This window comes from Mastomys coucha, unplaced genomic scaffold (genome assembly GCF_008632895.1).
Source record: "Mastomys coucha isolate ucsf_1 unplaced genomic scaffold, UCSF_Mcou_1 pScaffold16, whole genome shotgun sequence".
Classification (NCBI taxonomy): Eukaryota; Metazoa; Chordata; class Mammalia; order Rodentia; family Muridae; genus Mastomys; species Mastomys coucha.
The window spans coordinates 268,646-289,900 of record NW_022196898.1 but is presented as its reverse complement, the minus strand read 5'-3'; the positions used below and the strand labels follow the sequence as shown (position 1 = coordinate 289,900).

Here is a 21,255-nt window from a genome sequence, read left to right as displayed (position 1 = left end):
GGTATTTAAGTAGGATTGGTTGCTATCTGAGAGTCTGCAATTTTCACAAGGCTCTATATGCAACCCCAGCGTTGCTCTGTAGACTCCCATGCCTTACTCACCAATCTTGCTGTAAGAATGGAGAGTCACTTCAGTCTAAGACTTTTCAGTTGCAACGATAGCATTTATGTGTGCTGAGAATATTGCTTCAGGTAATGCTTTTGAAGTACTGGTTTTAGGAAGCCAAGCATGATGGTGCACATGTTTAATCCCAGCACTGGAACAACAAAATCAGGTGGCCTTCTGTGAGTTTGAGGTCACTGTGATCTACAAAGCAAGAAAGAGCCAGGGCTACATACAGAAACCATGTCTCAAAAAACAGAAAAACAAAACAAAACAAAACAAAACAGGAGTCTATTTAAGATCTAATCCTAATGTCAACCTTTCTGAGTCTTGTTGCCTTGTGACCTATTAGATCTAGATGGAGATTTTGACTTGGATGCTGGGGCTCGCTTTCCATTTTCCAGGTTTCTGGTGTGCCTGTGTTAGTCTCCTCATTTCAATGTCCAATTTCCAAACCTGCCTGTTTTGAAAGACCTGAAGTCATAAAATGAATAGTAACTCACTTAGATGTCCCTCATTTGGACACAGATGATCTTCTTTTGCCAAACTTTAAGTCACCTGCTGGAACTTGGCATAGTCCCCTTGGCAGGACATCCCAAATACTGACTGCCCATGCAGATACAATTAACCTACCACCTGTCACTCCAGTTAGTAGATTCCAACTCTTTCTGGCTCTTGGCTCCTGTTGCTTCCTAAACTGCCAGGTCTCTAGGTGTGTGGATGTTCTGTGGTCCTTAGACCATTTTGTGTTGATCAGAATTTACCAAAGTTTCTTCTGACTCCACAAGTCGAAATTCTGGATCGAGTCTCATTTGCTGTCTCTTCACTTAGGTTGATGATTGTTTGCCCATGCGAAGAGAATACTGTTTACTCAGTCTGTACTATTACATTATTGACACAAATAGTATAGGGAGTCCAGGGAGAGCTACATAGAGAGATAGTACATGGTTGGGAAAAGGCATGATAATGAATTTTAAATAAAAATTATAACTGAGAAATTTTATCTTTCCTTGTCCTTGGTTAAATAAAAATTAAAATTGAGAAATTTTATCTTTCCTTGTCCTTGATAAAATATCCTATAAAATTATGATTATTTACACATTTCAGGTCAAGGGAGAACAGGCACATACTAGATGTATATCTTATCAAATATTAAGATTGCTAAGCACCCAGAAGATTTCTCTTAATTGTCATACTAAGTGTATATGTATGGTCTAGGATTTAGAGATCTAGTTGATATGCTTAGTAAATCTTAGGACATTTCCTTCAGTGAAAACACAGCTTTTCAAGATCGTCATCGTTCCATATGGCTAGTTTTGTCTATTATGCTTCATAATTTGTCTTCTTAAAGCCAACTGGAGAGAGCTTCAGCTTCCCAGCTTAAACTACCTAAAAAGAACAAAGGATTGGAGATTTAAAACACATTTTTTTCCTTCAACAAATGTTAAACAGAAAACAGACACAGGCTAGGAGCATATCTTTGTCATGTGTCTTCATTGGCCTGGCCTTTGTTCATTTACCAATGATTAAGATACTTTCAAGAACGTTTTGCAAAGAGTTATCAGCACAGCTACCTGGAAAGGGATTATGTGAATCCATTGAAATTAGGTAAATTTCTCAGAATTTTACACCTTTCAGTTGGTGGCACCTATAATCACTCATTGGCTGGGCTCATCTACCAACCTCTTTCATTTAATCAGCTCTGAGTTTCCTTAACTTCCACTAATCTTTATCTAATAAAGCTTTTTTTTTTTCTTTTTCTAATTTCCCAGGATAGATTGTCGAGTAGCTATTGTGGCTTATTTTGCCCATATGGTGTCAAGGAGAGCCGTTTCCTATGGATATCAGGGGAGATTGAAATGTTATCTCATTCTAGAGGAGGATGAAATGTATGCTTCCCTGTATTTTGGTAGTAGAGAAGATATGATACAGTGAGTTGCAAATGCATACTCTAATGTCCTACCTGGCTTTAAATTTTCATATGTTGTTATGGAATGTAGGTTAATAGCTGTGATGTCTTCAAAATTCACATGTGCATTTTAGAATTGCAGTCTTAACTTTACATATTGACAACAAAAGAAACATTTTTTCTTTGATATGGGACACTTGGGCTGTTAAGCTGAGGCTTAACAAGTTCACTTGTTAGGAGGATGGAAAATAATTAATAATTCAGATGTAGAAAGATGACATTTCTTTTAAAAAAGAATTAAAATAGATGACACATGTACATGTAAACTCATGTATACATATGCATGTGAACACCACATATCACCACATGCGCCTACACACAAATATATTTCCCTATGCATATAGATAGATAAACATGAGAGAGAGGGAGAGGGAGAGAAAGAGGGAGAGAGGAAGAGAGAGAAGGAGAAAAATTATTATTATCATGGAAAAATATGCCCAACAGACCAGACAGTCAACTGCAAACCCAGAGGCATCTGTTTGTTTTTGTTTTTGTACTTTCTTTGTAGTTATAAGAAATAATGAAATTTTGAGTTGTTAGAATTAATAAAACATATAAAAGAAATATATTATTGTTTTCTTTTTAGACCAACCCCTAATTTATAGCTTTTACTGAACGGAGATTTGCAATGCAGATGGAGCTAACTTTGAACTCATAGAGTTCCATTTGCCTCCCAAATGCTTCGATTAAAGGGTTGAGGTATCATAACCCATAGACCCTGCATTCTATCCCCAGTACCATATGTGGGGTAAACAAAATGATACATGACCAAGTAGATATGTAAACCACTCAGGAAGACACTAGCCTCTGAAAATGGAATTACGTTTGTTTTCCGTTCTGCTATAAGTATAAAGAGCCATTATCCAAGAGATGATTCCAAGATTGCTCAGGTCATAATCACAGAAACACATTCTGGATGGCTACATCTCACCTGTCAATTTATGATAAATACCGTGGGGTGTGACTCTGAAGTCATTTTCATAATATTTATGTGCAAGCACACTGCCTAAAGGAATAGAAAGACTTGCTAAGGCATGATGCTCTAAGCAAGTAGAAGAGGCATCCTGTAGGTGAAGGTGACCAAGCCAAGGCATGAGTTGTGGCAGTACGCATCTCACATTTACAGAGGAAAGTCCTCTGTAGACTTAGTAGTAGACTTAGATGACTTTGGAATTCTTCTCCTAACTTTGAATAGTCACTAATTCCTTTCTTTGTTTCTTTGGCTTTTACAGAGGGGTTCTCTAAAGACTGAACAAATATAATTATTGGCTCAGATTGTTAGCCACATAGGCCAGATGGCTGTGAGTTTCTAAAGTCCCAATTGCTTGTGGTAGTTTTCTGAGTTTGTCTATAGGGTTTGGGGATCAGCAATTTGAAAGGGTTGCAAACTTGTAAAGAGTGTTCATCAGCATGACCTAGCACTAAACACATTCATTACAAGCATTCCTAGTCTGCAAAATTTGACACACAGCACTGGTTTCAAGATTCAAGGGGGGGTGGGGTGGTGACAAGACAATGGCTCATAAACAGTTTTTGAATGCTTAGAATGAAGGAGCGTTTGCACTGGGACTCTTCTCTGATTTCTTCTTGGGAAAGAACCTTCTCAGTGACTGTAGCTGAGCTCTGCTGAGAGTAAGCAAAGTGGAAAAATCAGAAAATTACTTTTTTTAAAAATGTGTTTCTGGGGGGCAAAATAGGAGAAAAATAAATGGAAAATAAAGTTACAGGGAGATTCTGTGAAGCATGGAATTTGCAAGTAGCTGAAGACAGCTGAGGAATAATGCAAAAGGTGGGGGAGGGTGAGCAAGAATGGAGCCAGAGTGATAAACTTAAAAGGAGCCGCAGAGCAGAGGGAACATCATAAATAATCATATTTCCCAATAAGAATACCATATCAACCCCGTGACCTGGATACAGCACCAACCTCCTGAGATATTTCCAGGACTCTGATGCACACAAAATGCAATTTTCAGCTCAGGCATTTTATTTCTCAGTGTAAACAACCTTTGGGTTTTTAAAATACATATCTGGAAACTGTTTTCATAAATAATGTATGTATTATAAAAATTTGACTTGTAAACTATTGAGTCCATGTCCCCTCAGCACTCATTGTGAAAACTCACTCTGGGTAGAATCGGAAGAATTCGCTAGGCGAAGGCTACCAATTTTACCCAAGCTATCAATTTTGCCCAAGATAAATAGATTTTTTTTTAAGTGCAAGACAAAAACACATATATCAGGAATAATTTTGCTCGAACTAAAGAAAGGGCTGAAATAAGGTAGAATTCCTTTGCTAATTAGTTCCAAACTCTAAGGTGTTCCTTTAAATCTTGCTAATTAAGAGAAATCAGGAGTGCAAGATAGGCCCCTTTCTTATCTTCAAAGAGTAAAGATGAAAGAAAGCAGAAAATGAAACCTCTCCACTTGGGCTGTTCTTTAAAACAGAGCTCCAAGAAAATCGGCTTGTGTGCTCCTTGGAGGAGAAAAGACCGCTGAGGGGGAGGGGAAGGTGCATAATTAGAAGCAAGTTTCCCCATTTTATTAAATTCCTCCACCGACAAAATTCACTTGGAGGTATTTTAAGTGAAACCAGCAGTTAAGGAACCCTGAAAAAAAGCAAGATGATTACATGTTTGTGGCAGAAGAAAAGATCAATTAAGAAAACAAGAACTATTTAATGTGCCATATAAATACAGGCGGCCAGAAGTTGATTTTAAAGTTTTTTCCTTCCTTTCTTTTTCTTTTCCCTCCCTGTCTCCCCACCCCCACACCCTTCTCCTGCTGTAATTTGTCTCCCCTTTGTCGAGGCACGCTTGGAGAAAGTGGATGGAGATGGAGGAGGGGCGGGGAGGGCTGAACCCCACCCCCGGCCGCGCTCCCGAGCCCCTAGCGGGTCCCCAGCCCGCGCCCGCCACCCTCCCGCTCCCACCCTCCACGCGCGCCCTCCCTCGCTCCGGTGACTCCAGCAGCCTCGGATTTGGAAGCTCGCTGATTGGCTGGAAGCGATTCAACACACGCCAGGCAAAGAGCTTTGTCTGAGTTGAAGTGAAGTTGTAGAGATTTTCAGACTGGAGTCAGCAATCACGGGTGTTTAGTCTGCAGCGGAGCAGAGAAAAGGAAAGGGGGGAAATCAAGAATCGCCCGGGAAAGACACACTGAAGACTCTGCCAGCACCCTGCAATAGATGGGGACGGAGTCCACGCGGGGAGCCAGGCCGAGGTGACACGCTGCTCCCAGCCAGGAGGACCGGCGGCCACCCCTACCAGGAGGGGACTTCACGCTCCTGTCTGGAAGTCACCAAACGGTGTGTATGAAAACTGAAGTTTGCGAGCTATAATTGCTGTGTGATTAAGAGTCGCTTTCAAGACTCTGAGACCCGATGTGGCTTAGAGCTCTGAGTGACGGGGAGGAAGTTGAAGGGATTGCTGGGCTCTTCTAACTCGCCCTGAGAAGGGAATCTTAGCAACTGACCAATGCACCAAATGAATACTAAAATGCACTTTAGATTCGCACTTGCACTTCTGATGGCGTTTTTCAGCCACGATGTCCTGGGTAAAAATCTGAAATACAGGATTTATGAGGAGCAGAGGGTCGGATCGGTAATTGCTAGACTATCAGAAGATGTGGCTGATGTTTTATTGAAGCTACCAAATCCTTCTGCCGTTCGTTTTCGAGCCATGCCACGGGGGAATTCTCCTCTCCTGGTCGTAAATGAGAATACCGGAGAAATCAGTATAGGGGCTAAAATTGACCGCGAGCAACTATGCCAAAAAAACTTGAACTGTTCGATAGAGTTTGATGTGCTCACTCTGCCGACCGAGCATCTGCAGCTGTTCCATATTGAAGTGGACGTGCTGGACATTAATGACAATTCCCCTCAATTCTCGAGACCCGTCATTCCCATTGAGATATCGGAGAGCGCAGCAGTTGGGACTCGCATCCCTCTGGACAGTGCGTTCGACCCAGATGTTGGGGAAAATTCCCTTCACACCTACTCGCTCTCTGCTAATGATTATTTTAACATCGAAGTGCGGACCAGGACGGACGGGGCCAAGTACGCTGAACTCATAGTGGTGAAAGAGTTGGATCGTGAGCTGAAGGCTAGCTACGAGCTTCAGCTCACGGCCTCCGACATGGGAGTGCCTCAGAGGTCTGGCTCCTCCGTCCTGAAAATCAGCATTTCCGATTCCAACGACAACAGCCCGGCCTTTGAGCAGCCCTCTTACACAATACAACTCTTAGAAAACTCTCCAGTTGGAACCTTGCTCCTCGATCTAAATGCCACCGATCCAGATGAGGGCGCTAATGGGAGAATCGTGTATTCTTTCAGCAGTCATGTGTCTCCCAAAATTATAGAGACTTTTAAGATCGACTCAGAAAGAGGACACTTGACTCTTTTCAAGCCAGTGGATTATGAACTCACCAAGTCCTATGAGATAGACGTTCAAGCCCAAGATTTGGGTCCCAATTCCATTCCTGCTCATTGCAAAATTATAATTAAGGTTGTGGATGTCAATGACAATAAACCTGAAATTAGCATAAATCTCATGTCCCCTGGAAAAGAAGAGGTTTCTTATGTTTTTGAAGGGGATCCCATTGATACATTTGTTGCTATTGTCAGGGTTCAGGACAAGGACTCTGGGCTGAATGGGGAAATAATCTGTAAGCTTCATGGGCATGGGCATTTTAAACTTCAGAAGACATATGAAAACAACTACTTAATTTTGACCAATGCTACTCTGGATAGAGAAAAGAGATCTGAGTATAGCCTGACTGTGATTGCCGAGGACAAGGGAACACCCAGCCTCTCTTCAGTGAGACACTTTACTGTTCAAGTCAATGACATAAATGACAATCCACCTCGCTTCCAGAGGAGCCGGTATGAATTTGTCATCTCAGAGAATAATTCACCAGGGGCGTATATCACCACAGTTACAGCCACCGATCCTGATCTTGGTGAAAACGGACATGTGACATACACCATTTTGGAGAGTTTTGTCTTGGGAAGCTCCATCACCACCTATGTCACCGTTGACCCCTCTAATGGTGCCATCTACGCCCTCAGGATCTTTGATCATGAAGAAGTGAGTCAGATCACTTTCGTGGTGGAAGCAAGGGATGGAGGGAGTCAGAAGCAGCTCTCCAGCAACACCACAGTTGTGCTGACCATCATTGATGAGAATGACAATGTCCCAGTGGTTATAGGGCCTGCCATGCACAATAATACTGCAGAAATCTCCATCCCCAAAGGAGCTGAAAGTGGTTTTCATGTCACCAGAATAAGGGTGGTCGACAGAGACTCTGGTGCAAATGCTGAATTCAGCTGCTCCATAGTAGCTGGTAATGAGGAAAACATCTTTATCATGGATCCAAGGTCATGTGACATTCATACCAACGTCAGCATGGAATCCATTTCCTCTACCGAATGGGCACTCTCAGTCATCATCCAGGACAAGGGCAATCCTCCTCTGCACACTAAAGTCCTTCTAAGATGTGTGGTCTTTGACTATGCAGAATCGGTGACGAGCACAGCTATGACCTCTGTCAGCCACGCATCCTTGGATGTGTCCATGATCATTATTATTTCCTTAGGAGCAATCTGTGCAGTGTTGCTGGTTATTATGGTACTGTTTGCAACGAGGTGTAATAGAGAGAAGAAAGACACTAGATCCTACAACTGCAGGGTGGCAGAATCCACTTACCAGCATCATCCCAAAAGGCCATCCAGGCAGATCCACAAAGGAGACATCACACTGGTGCCCACCATCAATGGCACTCTGCCCATCAGATCTCACCACAGATCCTCCCCATCTTCATCTCCCACTTTGGAAAGGGGGCAAATGGGCAGCCGCCAGAGTCATGACAGTCACCAGTCGCTCAACAGTTTGGTGACCATCTCATCAAACCACGTGCCAGAGAATTTTTCATTAGAACTCACCCACGCCACTCCTGCTGTTGAGGTAAGATCATAAACTACAGCACCTGCTAAAGCCAGCTGTTAAAGCACAGAGGCTGCACAGTAATCACACCTTTAAGGCTGTCATTGATCAATGACAGGAGGCAGTTCCACTAGGATTCAAGCCACAATGTGTACCTATCTCAAATACACAGTGTGGCATATTTCTATTTTTATAAATAATTCACACATGGGTGTTAGGTGTGATGTCTCACATGGGACTGTTAATCAGAGTCCCTGCACTTCTCAGAGTAAGATGCTGAGAAGGAAAAAGAAAACCTAAAGGGACCCAGCTATTCTCATTGTTAAAATTTCTCCTGAAAAAATCAACATCCTGGGCCTTCAGATTCTCATTCCAATGCACGCTGTGTTTGGAAAACTTTGTGCAGTTTTCTGGCTTTCTGGTATTGTTTAATTACTTGTATTTTACAGAGTGTTTTTATTTTTATTTATTTTTATTTTATTTTTTACATTTGACCATTTTCTCGAAACTGTAAAGGAAGGCAGTTATTTAAAAGTCTTTCAAGCATGAACAACTCACTTGTGTTTTGAGATTGGCCAGATCTCCCTGTAATAGATTTTAACTGTGTTTGGTGTCTGACTGTGCCTCCTGCATGGTCTAGAATAAGTAAATCCCTGACATACAGAAAGTGTGAGCTTAGCATGTAAGAGCAGGCCATTCTCCTTTCTTCCTTAATGCATGTGAATGGGTGAGGAGTGTTTTTCTCTTTTTTTTCCCCAGAAAACAGTACTGTTTCTTTGGTTTCCAGCAGGTCTCGCAGCTTCTCTCCATGCTTCACCAGGGGCAATATCAGCCACGGCCAAGTTTTCGAGGAAACAAATATTCCAGGAGCTATAGGTATGAATCACCCTTGTGTCAGCTGTTAAGTCTCAGGTAACTTAAATGCCGAAGAATAAAACCGTGTGTTTCTCTCACTGATCTTTCTAGATATGCCCTTCAAGACATGGATAAATTTAGCTTGAAGGACAGTGGCCGTGGAGATAGTGAAGCAGGAGACAGTGATTATGATTTGGGGCGAGATTCTCCAATAGACAGGCTCCTGGGAGAAGGGTTCAGTGACCTCTTCCTCACTGACGGGAGAATTCCAGCAGGTAAGAGGGCAACCATAGCTAAATCTTTATTTTCACAGCTACCACAGTGCCAGGACGATCAACAGCTTCTCTCCTGCTTCCATTTCTGCTGTCTTTATCCTTCACACTAAAAATAGGTGGAATGTGTGCACTATTAGCAGTGAACAAATGTGAGACATTTACATTTTTTTCTTCTCAAAGTCCACAATAAGCAGTTGGTAGAGAAGGAATGAATATGAGAGCTTACTAGGAGAAGGAAGGGGAGAGAGCACGGAAGGAAACCAAACCCTTGTCCCCCTCCCTCTGTCCTATCCAGCCAGTGCCATTGGGCACTCCTGAGCAACTCCAGAAAATTACTAGGTGGCTGTTTGTATTCAGACAGCCTGGTCTGTGAAGAGTGGTGAACTGGACTATAATTTGGAGGATGCATTTCCTGTGATGGGAACCAACTCACAAAATCAAGAGACTAAAATACACAGGAAAGGGTATATTTTAAGCACTAAAAATAGGCGAAGGAATGTACCTTTGTAGGTGGTGCGCAGAGCATATTTCATGCCACCTTTCATTTTGAGTGGGTACAGCAATGGAGAAGGAAAACAAACCCAGAGGGGGATTTATAAAGCACACAGCCAGGTGGAGGAAATTCTATTAAGTTTCGAATCAATTTTTTCCTTAGTGACTCTTGCCACTAATTGTGCCCTAGGAACTCTGATCCAACTGAGTGCAGAGAACATCAGTAGCAGCCCTGTTGCTAGGGGCTGCAGAAAGAAATCAATCCTTAGGAGTATGGAAGTTTTCCTCTGACTGTCCACATGTTTTGATTCATTGGTTACCAATCAAATGACTGTCATGTGCAATACACATAGAAAAAAATAAAGAGCAATAGTTTACTACTTTCTTACTTCCATCTAACTTGAATTTATGTATTTATGATTTATTTATTTGTAAACATAAAGTAGGATAGAAAACATGAGAGAATTAACCAGAAATTTGGGGAAATTCAGAAAATAGAATTTTAGCTCTCATGAATGATGATCATAGTAGCACCAACTAACCAGCAGCAGTTCTTAGCAGCCGTGCTCCAGGGTATCCTCTGGGCTCAGATGAGTACTCTAGGAGTACTAAGGAGTCAGGCTTTGCCACTTAGTTATTTATAGTAGTGGCTGTTGGCTTGATAGACATTTCAGTGGGTAAGCTTTTTATAATTTTAAGAATGTTTATGCTATCCTCCCTGGGTTTAGTCATCCTGGTGTCTGTGACATTCGTGTTCCTATGTGTTTTCACATTTGAAAACTGGAAGCTTATAAAGATTCCAACAATGTAAACCAGGCAGGTAGGCTGTGCCTGGTTGAGATGAGGTGGTCAGATCTGACACAATGTCGACACCCTTAATCATTAATCTATGATGTGTCTAAAGTAACTAGGGTTTTGTTTTTAAGATATCACCCTGACCCATCTCTCTCTCTGCAAATGTGCAAATATGTTTGCCCAAGTATACTCATGGTAGGGGTGAGAAGGTAGTGGAAGTCTTCCTCTGTTTTCTTTGCCTTATTACCTTGAGAGGAGATGTCTTTTTCAGAAGCTCATGGATACAGTTAGCTATTGGCCAGAAAGCTTCCAGGATGCCTGTCTCAGCCCCAGGCAGAAGCACAGGCAGCCATACCTGGCTTGTACATGGGTGCTGGAGAATAATACCCAATTCCTCAAACCCTCACCCACTGAATCATCTCCCTCCATCCTTATTTGCTTTTATATCTGAAAATATACTCACCTCTTTGCAACCAGTAGGTGTTGCTTATTTAGTTATATGATTACAAGATCAGATATTTTATCTCTGGCTACATACATGTATAGGAAGGATGTCTAGTTGCAATGAAGCCTACTAGGTGCATAGCAGAGTGTATTTCTAAGGTCACCCATGGAGTATATTCTTTTAAATTTATAGATCAGACCAGTTTAAAGACAAATCTATGAAATAGCTAAAGGAACGTATATGCCCCAAGATGTCATGTGTAATGACAATTCGTTTTATTATTCTGGCTTATATAATGAAGTAGCTGGGTGAATTTCTCTTGTTCTCTGATATGATGTTGACAGGGGCATACACTAGAATAACAGAATTTCCAAGATTAGGTTATTTCATAATACATGGGCATGGCATCAGTATTTAAGTAGACATTTTATAAATGCACGGGGTTCATTTATTGGAATTTTAACTTATTTAGTTAAATCTGTTATTTTCATCTTCTCTATATTCCCAAAGTTACCAGATTTCTTCCTTATAACAGAATTATCTAGTACTTGGACTAAATAATGATCAATAATAATAGCAATAAATATTAGACAATAAAGAGATTGGGTTAACTGTAGGTAAGCAAAGTTAAACTCTAGAAAACAGTGAATCTTGCCTACTATATGTCTTTATCTTCATCAATATTATGTAGTTGTTCAAAATTATAAACTGTGTGTGTGTGGTAGGGTGGTGTTTGTGTGTGTGCGTGCACACATGCAGGAGGAGCTCAGATGTCTGTGTTTCCAACTAATTATGTCATAGGAGGCACATTCTTGCCCTCTGTTGCTTCCTACTTCTATATGTGGCTGAACTATTTTCAAGGTGCAGAGCAGTGGGACATGAGCAGGGGTTGGTGATGATACCATTACGTTCCTGTTTTGCTAGCACAGACTGCAATGCATACCGAGTGTCTACAGAGATTACCATCTTTTAATCATGAGCGTCACTGTGGTGACATCCTGTCAATATCCTAGATTCCTCTTCATTCTGGCAACTTCTGCAGGCATGTTAGGGTGTAAAACTTGTGGTTTGCAAAAGTATCTACTCAGGAAATACTATGAGCAGAGAAAAATGTTGGTCCACATCTGAATCTTATTAACAGAGCTCAGCACAATTTTCTAAAGTATGTGTATTTTTAGGACTTAAGTGTCTTGTTCCAACTGATCTGTGAGCAAATATAGATCCTGTTGCATCGCATGGCTTACCAAAAGGGTCATTTCTGGTCATTCATTCTTCTAATTCCCACACAAATGTAGGTTTTTTTTTTCTACTAAACAAACATGCATTTTTATCTGTTGATTCATGTTTGTCAGCTCTTTTCTTTCTTCCCTGTTCAACTTTGAAATCGAACACTAAACACGAGTGTATAAAGTCTCTATGTTCCTAGTGAAAGTTGTTGCCCATAGAAGGTTTATAAAGGCTCCCTCACCTAGGCTTCTTTTACCTTTCCTGATTTGAGTCTATTCCACTTTTCAACATCTTTCATCTGTGAGGACTTCAAATGCTCATTATTCATTCTGCTCTCTGTTCTCTGTAGGAGTCTTAGCTGGTTCCCCTCCTTTCCCTAGTGGCTCGTTTCCTGTAGCAATAGGCAGGTTCCTATTCCGTGTCTCGTGGCCACTCCTACTTTCAAATCTTTACTTTATACAGTTTTCACAACCTTTTCAGAACGTTTTAACATACATTTTTTTTAACTCAAAGTCAATCTCTGACTCTCGTTGCTCAGCAACACTGAGCACATCTATTATCTTTGTATTCAAAGTCCACTGAAACGCGATCTCAGCTTGTTCTCAATTTTACCAGCTTTGAATCCTCTGCAGCAGGCAGAGAGGCTTCTCTTCCTCCAGCACACCAGTACTTTGTGCACACTGCCCTTTCTCCATGACAAGAGCCTCTTCTTTGCTTCTGGTACCCAATGCTGCTTACCTGCTGTCTTTTGAAATAGCAGCCTTCATATCCATTTCTTTTCCTTTCTGAACATTTCCTGAGTATCATCTCATTTGCTCCTTTACCTGGGTGTCCCAAACATCATTTGCCATATTTGGCTAAGAACTAGATTGCAGTCCCATTGACAGCCAGGCATTGAAGTGGCCCCTATTTGATGGGCTCCCCAAGGCTAATCTACTAGTTACTCCATAGCTAATGACTAGCTTCAAGCCCTCTTATACTCTCTCTTATTATACTCACTGCACTGTCTTCCATCCTACTTGTAAGATACAGGACACTAAAAAAGTTCACAGTCATGTAGTGATACAGAGGAGCTATAGTTTCTACCTGTCCAGGACGATACAAAAACTGTCACCTGACAGGGCTTTTAGATAGTCCCAAGAAAAGCAGAAGAAATGGGTACTGCTCACGTTTCATGATCCTTGTATATGGGATGGAACATTTTCAGCACTAAAACAGACATACATTGTCAAGCAACATAATCTCAGTGGTTGGGGTGAGGTTAGAACATCCATAGCCGTGAGCATACTTTCCTCTGCTTCTCTCACACTCCTTTTGGTTTCATTACCCTCCCACACCCCCTTTTGTCTCCACTGTCTCTGTCTACCTAATCTTTGTTATCTTTTTCATTAATCTGCGTCCTTATCTTTCTTTTTCTATTTTCATGAGTTTGTGTGTGGTGTCCATGTGTGTCTATGTATATTTGCATGTGTGTGGACATTTGTGTGTGGTGTGTGTGCCTGTGTGTGTGTGTACCTGTCTTAGTTAGGGTTTATGCTGCTGGGAACAGACACCATGACCAAGGCAACTCTTATAAGGACAACACTTAATTGGGGCTGGCTTATAGGTTCAGAGGTTCAGTCCATTATCATCAAGGTGGGAACATGGCAGTGTCCAGGCAGGCATGGTGCAGAAGAAGGTGAGAATTCTACATCATCATGTGAAGGCTGCTAGCAGAATATTGGCTTCTAGGCAGCTAGGTCTAGGGTATTAAAGCCCACACCCACAGTGACACACCTACTCCAAAAAGGCCACTCCTCCAAATAGTGCCATTCCCTGAGCCAAGCAGGTACAAACAACACAGTCCACTTCCCGACTTGCTCAGCTTGCTTTCTTATAGAACTCAGGATTACCAACCCAGAGATGGCACCACCCACAATGGGCCCTGCCACCCTTGATCACTAATTGAGAAAATGCCTTACAGCTGGATGTCATGGAGGTGTTTCCTCAAGGGCGGCTTCTTGCTCTGTGATAACTCCAGCTTGTGTCAAGCAAGCTGGAGTTATCACAGAGCAAGAAGAAGCAAGGTTTTCTTGGTCAAGAAAACCATCAGCACAGTGTCCATGCATGTCGAATCCTGCAATGATGCCTGCAATGTTCCTCAATAGCTCTTAAGACCATCCCATTCAATGAGGTAGACTCTTACAATAAACCCAGAGATCCTGACATAGGCACTCTAGCTAGCCAGCGTGTTCTCAGGATACCGTGTCTCCACTATCCAAGGCTGGGGACAGGTAGACCACCACATTCCCTTGGCATGTCCATGGGTTCTAAATCCAGCCCTTACACTTGTTCAGCAAGCACTCCAACCCCTGAGATTGCTTCCAGCTCTCCTTCACATTTTTCAGTTAATTATTCTATAATTAAGTCATCATTTATATGTTGTATTTTTATTTGTATGTTTATTTGTATGTTATAAATGCCTTTCACTGTTTAACCACCATTCCTAAGATGTTTGTGCTAGTCACATAGCCCATGCTGTTCTATTTTCTTGCTGCTTACACGCTCAGTGCATTCAGGTTATAAGAAAAGTTGTCAAGATTCGTAGAATCTCAGGTAATGTTTTCATCCTCATTAAAGGAAATCAAAGCCAAGTAAGGCAGTACAGCAAAGATGCCCTTCCTAAGCCTAAAGCCGTAGAGCTGAGGACCAGAGCAATAATGCCAGGTCTGTTCTCCTTTCTCCCGTCAGGATGGAGACAGTCAATATCCACAGGCCTCATTTCCATGTTGGGAGACCAAGAGGTTAAATCAGGAGTGTGGCGAGTGTGTTGTTTAGTGTGGGGTGTGGCGTGTGGGTGGTGTGTGGTATGTAGGGTGTGGCATGTAGGTGGGGGCATCTCCATGGTGCCACTGTGACAATTCTCTCCTGAGGAAACCTAGGTGCTGTTTTTAAGGTATATCATTTGCTTTTCAATACCCTTTGCTGTGTTCTCCATTGGACTGATTAAAGTGGGTTTGGCAAATATTTCCATATAGAGTTAATACCTGAAGGATGGTCATCTCAACCTGACTTTTCTTGAAATCACCCTGTTTGTTCACACCACAGCATAATGACACAGTCAGCCCTCTAAGAACAAAGTTTTCTGCCAGATTCTCTTACACTTTTCCTGGTGTTTTCGTGTATGCTTTTGAATTTCTAGACTCTCATAATTCAAACCCTTCTCTTATAGCACTTAGTCTCATTTTTGGTTGTGTTTTATTTTTATTTTTTTTTCATTTTTTTTCCTTTTAAACTAAGAATGGAGGTCCAGAGGGAGCTAAAGACCAAAATTAGCATAGAGGTCAGTGATAAAGAGCAGTGACTTCCACACAGTTAAAGATCATTATTTATAGCATTCTGCTTACTCTCATCTAGAAACAATAGTGCTCATATGCTCTGTACAGTCCCTTTACCAGACTGTGGACATAGCGCACATAGTAGGCAATTTGTTTCCCCTAACAACAAGTGTGGCATGCCATAACTTCTACAGTGACAAAGCTGGAAATCCGCTCTCAGCAGCTGCATGTATGAACACAGCCCCAAACCCTGTGGTTAGCATCCATCCTGGTTTCCTTCACATACAAGGGTTACTTTACATTTTCTACAATTCTGTCCTTTGTCTTGAAATGGTATTGAAAAGACCAGGTTTTCTCTGAAGTAAGTGGTTGTTGTATGGAATACATTTCATATCAACTCTGTATACCGAATTTAGGATACCCTTCTTTTATTTTTCTGCTTTTCTCAGTTGTAGTGGTTTCTACGAATTTGGCCACTCACATTCCGCTAGGAAACTGGAACATATTGAGAATCAAAGAACGTACTTTTCATATTCTCCAGCTTCTAATGACTTTTTCATGTAATTGAATATTAATGTATTTATACTTATTACTAAATAAGGACAACTCAGGATACTTAAGGTACTAATTCAGAGCACCTTGAATTGTTATTTTAATAGACCAGTGAGTAATGGATACAAACCTTGAGGAAGACTGATAAATCCTGCTGGGACAAGTGTGAGGTAGTACCCCAGGAGCTCCCCTTCTCTCAGGAGAAGGGATGGGGCAATACAGGAGGGGCTTTTAGGATGAGACTGGGAAGAAAGGATGGGGGGGAGCCTGTGAGCAGGATGTAAAATGAATTTAAACAAAGAAAGAAAGAAAGGCTGATAAGGACACTCAGCAGAAAACTAGTATTTTCAGTGCAGGTCAAGTTCTTATTTTCAAGAAAGTTAGCGAAAAATACTTTATAAAGGTTGCCTGGTGTTATTCAAAACTAAAGAGCTCACCCTAAAGCTCTATTTCCAGCTGTTGCCATTGTACAGTTTATGTTCAACTTTGGTTGGATTACCTAAGCTTTAGAGTTTTTTTGTTTAATTTCTTTGGTTTGTTTTTGGTTTGTTTTTGGTTTTGACAGGCTCACACATAAATAATGGTCTCCTTATTATATTTCTGATATTCACTGTAGACCACTGAAAATGATTATTCGCTTTCCTTTAATAAATGGATTATAACGCAAGCATGACATCTAGTCCAGAGAGCCAACATACCAAAGGAAAAGTATAACCATAGCCTATATAATGAGCCTAACAACAGATTAACCTTACGATACTAGAGTGAAACCTTCACTTTCTACCTTAAGAGTAAGATGACATTTCCCATCGCTTTGGATGATGTCTTGTATAATAATGGACTCTCCTTGCTTTGTTTGCTCTCAGCAATGAGGCTATGTACGGAGGAGTGCAGAGTCCTGGGCCACTCTGACCAGTGCTGGATGCCTCCACTGCCCTCGCCATCCTCTGACTACAGAAGCAACATGTTCATCCCCGGAGAAGAATTCCCAGCTCAACCTCAGCAACAGCATTCTCATCAGGGCCTTGATGATGACAGCCAGCCTGCAGAATCTGGGGAGAAAAAAAAGAGCTTTTCCACCTTTGGGAAGGATTCCCCCAGCGACGAGGATTCCGGAGACTCCAGCACATCATCCCTGCTTTCGGAAATGAGCAGTGTGTTCCAGCGCCTTCTCCCCGCTTCCCTAGATACCTATTCTGAATGCAGCGAAGGCGACCGGTCCAACTCCCTGGAACGTCGAAAGGGTCCAGCACAGGGCAAAACTGGGGGTTACCCACAAGGGGTTGCAGCCTGGGCAGCCAGCACACATTTTCAGAACCCCACCAGCAGCTCTGGGACCCCTCTGGGGACTCACTCCAGTGTGCAGCCTTCTTCCAAGTGGCTGCCAGCTATGGAGGAGATCCCTGAAAACTACGAGGAGGATGATTTTGACAATGTGCTTAACCATCTTAGCGATGGGAAACACGAACTCATGGATGCCAGTGAGCTGGTGGCTGAGATCAACAAACTGCTTCAAGACGTCCGCCAGAGCTAGGGGACTTTAGCTGGACCGCTGTGGTTCCATGTGTGTGGAATTAGGGGACAGGGACCCCCTACCCCCCCAAAAAAACTGGCGTTGCCAAATAGTTGCATTTATCATAAATGTGTCTGTGTATATTGAATATTAAATACTGTATTTTCGTATGTACACGATGCAAGTGTGATTATTTTAATCTGTATTTTAAAAATACATTTGTACCTTATATTTATGTGTAATTTAACAGACAAATTTTATTTTTTTACTCCCATGACCAACATGTTTTTCCTAATCATGCAGACATTAGCCACTGTTTGAATCTATATCCTTTTCAACAAAAGTTACTGCTTAGCATAGTTAAGTAGGGGCGGAATTATGAAGCTGTATGAACAGCACCACTAATGCATTATGTGATTCTTAGTTTCATTAAACGATGCTACTTCCTTTTCAATTTTACAAAAATATTAAGCATTGTTAGAAACATTAAACAATCTTTGAATTACTATTTTCACTGCTTTCTGTTAACTATGATAGATCATTTCTTAAGGCAAAATGGAGGAAGGAAGTAGACCTATTTTATACCTAGAAGCATCCCTTGAGATGTTCATGAGAAGGTAATGACATGTGAATTCTTCATAGCAATGATATTCCACTCCATGTTGCTTGGCAGTGGCTCCTGTACTTTTCAGTGCACCACACTGGCTTGATCATGAGAATATTTTTTCCAGTAGCAAAATATCTACTTATAATGAAACTAAATGGTGAATCTAATTTGATCCTTGCCCTATGAAATATAATCCAATGATGTGGAATCTGTGCTCTACATGAATAACATTATGTTCTCTACCAGCATAGAGTGTTAATAGACAAAGACAGATATGTCAGTGCTCTGCCTCTCCGGGGTAGTAAACATAATTGATGTATCTGAAACTCTATGTGGATCTCCCCCTCTTCTCTCATCATACTTGAACATTTGTATCAAACACATTGTCTTTTTTTGGCTATAATTATTCAAGTTTAGCTTTTGTCTCTTGTGCATGCTATCACAGTTTTGCTTGTATTTTTAGCATATGAACATTTATAAAGTCACTTTTTTTGTTACTGCAATTTTGTCTGATTTATTGTGTGACAAATGCAAACTTTATTTATTGTGCTGTTATCTTCTGTGTGGAATGCCTTGGTAAGCGAGATCCTTAGTATGACTATTATCATTTACGTCCAAGCTTCTATGAATGTTATTTCTATTAATACACTATCTTGATTGTACTCTTCAGAAAATTTTACTGTCAGTGAAAATAAAAGGAAAATTAAAGCAAAGCTAAGGAACTGTCTATAAGTTTAAATGCTTTGCATGCTCAAAACTCTCCCTGAGGGGGGATTCAAAGTTGGGCATTAAATGACAGATAGAAAACTGCCAACACCTACACCTACCTCCCCCAGGTCCCCTCCCCCATGCACACTGGAAAGGGATGGGTCAGAGACCTGACTGAGAAAGAAAAATAATTGAGTGAATTTCTTCTGTCTTTTCCTAAATGCATTTGGAGTAAAAGCAAAACCACAACTAGTAACAGATTAAATATTGCCCAAGTTACAGAAATCTTTCTCAGAACATGCCATGCTAACCCGAGTAAGAAAGTAAGGTGATGGCTTATACGCTTTCTAAGGGGCTAAAATATAACCCTTCTCTTCACCCACAGGACATTGGGATGTTATTTTAGATCACCCCAAAGTGGTAAAAACTGAGAGACTTAAATTATGAAATGAACTCCATATTAAATAGAATGCATTATTTTTTACAAAAGTCCCCTTAGCCTCAATTGGTGGGCCTGCAACCAGGTAGAAATCTGGTGTTTTATTTGTTTGTTTAGTAGATCACACACACACTAATACGAAGCTCATTTAAACTCATTTCCTTTCAACTTCATTTCCTCTCAGTGCATTTTACCGTTAAGGAAAAGACTTGCATAACTTCACTGTTCTTTATTTATAATACCAGCAGCAACTGAAGAAGCACAACCAAAAATAGAGACGGTTGAATAATGTGGAATAAATAAAACACGGCATTCCCATGCAAGGCATTCCATGCCTCCAAACCCTGGATCCTCCTAAGTTCTTCAGTTATTCTCACTTCCCATGCCCACAGCTTAAGTTAGTGAACGATCTCAGATGAACTCTCATATTCCTTTTCCCAGTCATGTGTCCACAAATACCAAGATGTCTGCTGCATTTCCTGTGGTCTAACACCTTATCCATTGTAATCTTCTCCTAGTTGAGTCGAGTGCCACCTTGGCTTGAAGCAAACAAATGAGCACTTAAGGATGTCTTTGTCATTTAGTATTCCTCATTTCCTCTGGCCCCAGTGGATTCCTTTCAATATTACTCACTAAAAATCATCTGCCATGGAAATTCTCTTCCAAACTAGTTAATTCTGCACCAGTATGTAGCTTCACAAATCCTCTCTTTAACCAGTACCTGCAGAATGGTGGGCTAACCTTTCATGGTCTAACTTGTCACAGGCCCCTCATGTGGTGACTTATTCTCCACTAATTTCTTTCTTAGTATTTAGCAGACTGCAGCTAAAATAGACTTTGTCATTTAAATTCATTCCCCCCTCCCCACCTTCTATGAATCACACTCACTGCTGACTAATCACATAATTATTAAAACTCTTGTCTTACTGAAGGTATAGAGAAAGTCACACAGAGTAAAATAGGTTTGGTTTCTTTGTTTCATTCTTTTCCTACTCATGCAAGAGCATTTTCAAAGCTAAATTGAAATTATTGTCATGTTGAAATTCAAAGCATAGTGGATGTCTGTGAGGGGCTAGGGATTTCAGACACAATGAGCTGCATCTGTGAAAAGCATGTCTCAAGCCTGGCATGCGCTCACACAGCTGAAGCAGGTGTTCCCCACTATGCAATAGATTTGTCTGCTTTCTTTTCTGCCCTGATATCCCTGTTCCAACTCAGTGTATCTAGATGACAGAGCATCACACCATCAAACAGGAAGGAGACTCTGGGTGTACGATGAATGTTTTGTGTGAAAATTAAAACCAAAGTACAAACGGTTTAAAGATTTATGTGAAACCTCAAAACATTCTAAAAGTATACACATTTAAAAAGAGAAAGCAGAGTTGAATTAACTCTTTCTCTCTCTCTGTGTGTGTGTGTGTCTGTCTGTCTGTCTTTCTGTCTGATAGTCTATTTTGTGTGCATTTTCACATGGGTATGGACTCACATTCATTCATAAGTGTGATCTGAGGTTGATGTCCAGAATTATCCTCCATTGCTCTTCGAACTTATTCAATAAGGTAGAGGGTCTTTCAAACCCACAGATCTTTGCTAGCCATTTTGATATGAGCCTCCCCTATCTTTATCCACCATTTAGGATTGCAAGAAGCCTACCATGACCTCCTTTTGATGGATTCTGTGGCTCTAACTCCAGTCTTCACTCTTATCTGTTAGTCCTTTAATATCCAAGCCATTTCTCCAAACTTAACCTGCTTAATTTTATCTTTTAATTGCAGATTATACTCATAAAACAAAACTTACCTGGGTTCATAAGGTGTTTTAATTGTGAAGTATAAAATACCATACTAAGTGTAAATATTTAGGATATGTTAAGTTTTCTATGGCTGTTATGATCAAAGGCACTTCTGTTTGTTTGCAAAAACTGAAGTCTTCATTTGATGTATTAATCTGCTTGGATCACCAAAGCAGATTCAGTTCATTTTTGTGATTCAGTTCATTTTTTAGATTCATTTCCAAAACT

At 41.0% G+C, this 21,255-nt stretch overlaps 1 protein-coding gene across 2 annotated transcripts; it reads left to right on the top strand.

The window, feature by feature from the left end:
- Positions 1-5,014: 5,014 nt before the first annotated feature.
- Pcdh18 (protocadherin 18) lies at positions 5,015-18,802 on the top strand. Of its 2 annotated transcripts, none has more exons than XM_031376199.1 (4): positions 5,015-8,031; positions 8,801-8,886; positions 8,977-9,140; positions 16,835-18,802. In XM_031376199.1, the coding sequence occupies exons 1-4, from the start codon at positions 5,545-5,547 to the stop codon at positions 17,500-17,502; spliced, it is 3,405 nt and encodes a 1,134-aa protein (XP_031232059.1). In that variant the 5' UTR covers positions 5,015-5,544; the 3' UTR covers positions 17,503-18,802. The 2 variants fall into 2 exon arrangements, with proteins under 2 accessions (XP_031232059.1, XP_031232058.1); XM_031376198.1 differs by having other exon boundaries at positions 8,798-8,886.
- The last annotated feature ends 2,453 nt before the right edge of the window (positions 18,803-21,255 follow it).

Excerpts from the sequence above, each read along its gene's own strand:
- Pcdh18 (XM_031376198.1), top strand. The coding sequence starts at position 5,545 with ATGCACCAAATGAATACTAAAATGCACTTTAGATTCGCACTTGCACTT. Across the intron at positions 8,032-8,797 it reads ACGCCACTCCTGCTGTTGAG|CAGGTCTCGCAGCTTCTCTC; the intron begins GTAAGATCATAA and ends TTTGGTTTCCAG. Across the intron at positions 8,887-8,976 it reads AAATATTCCAGGAGCTATAG|ATATGCCCTTCAAGACATGG; the intron begins GTATGAATCACC and ends TGATCTTTCTAG.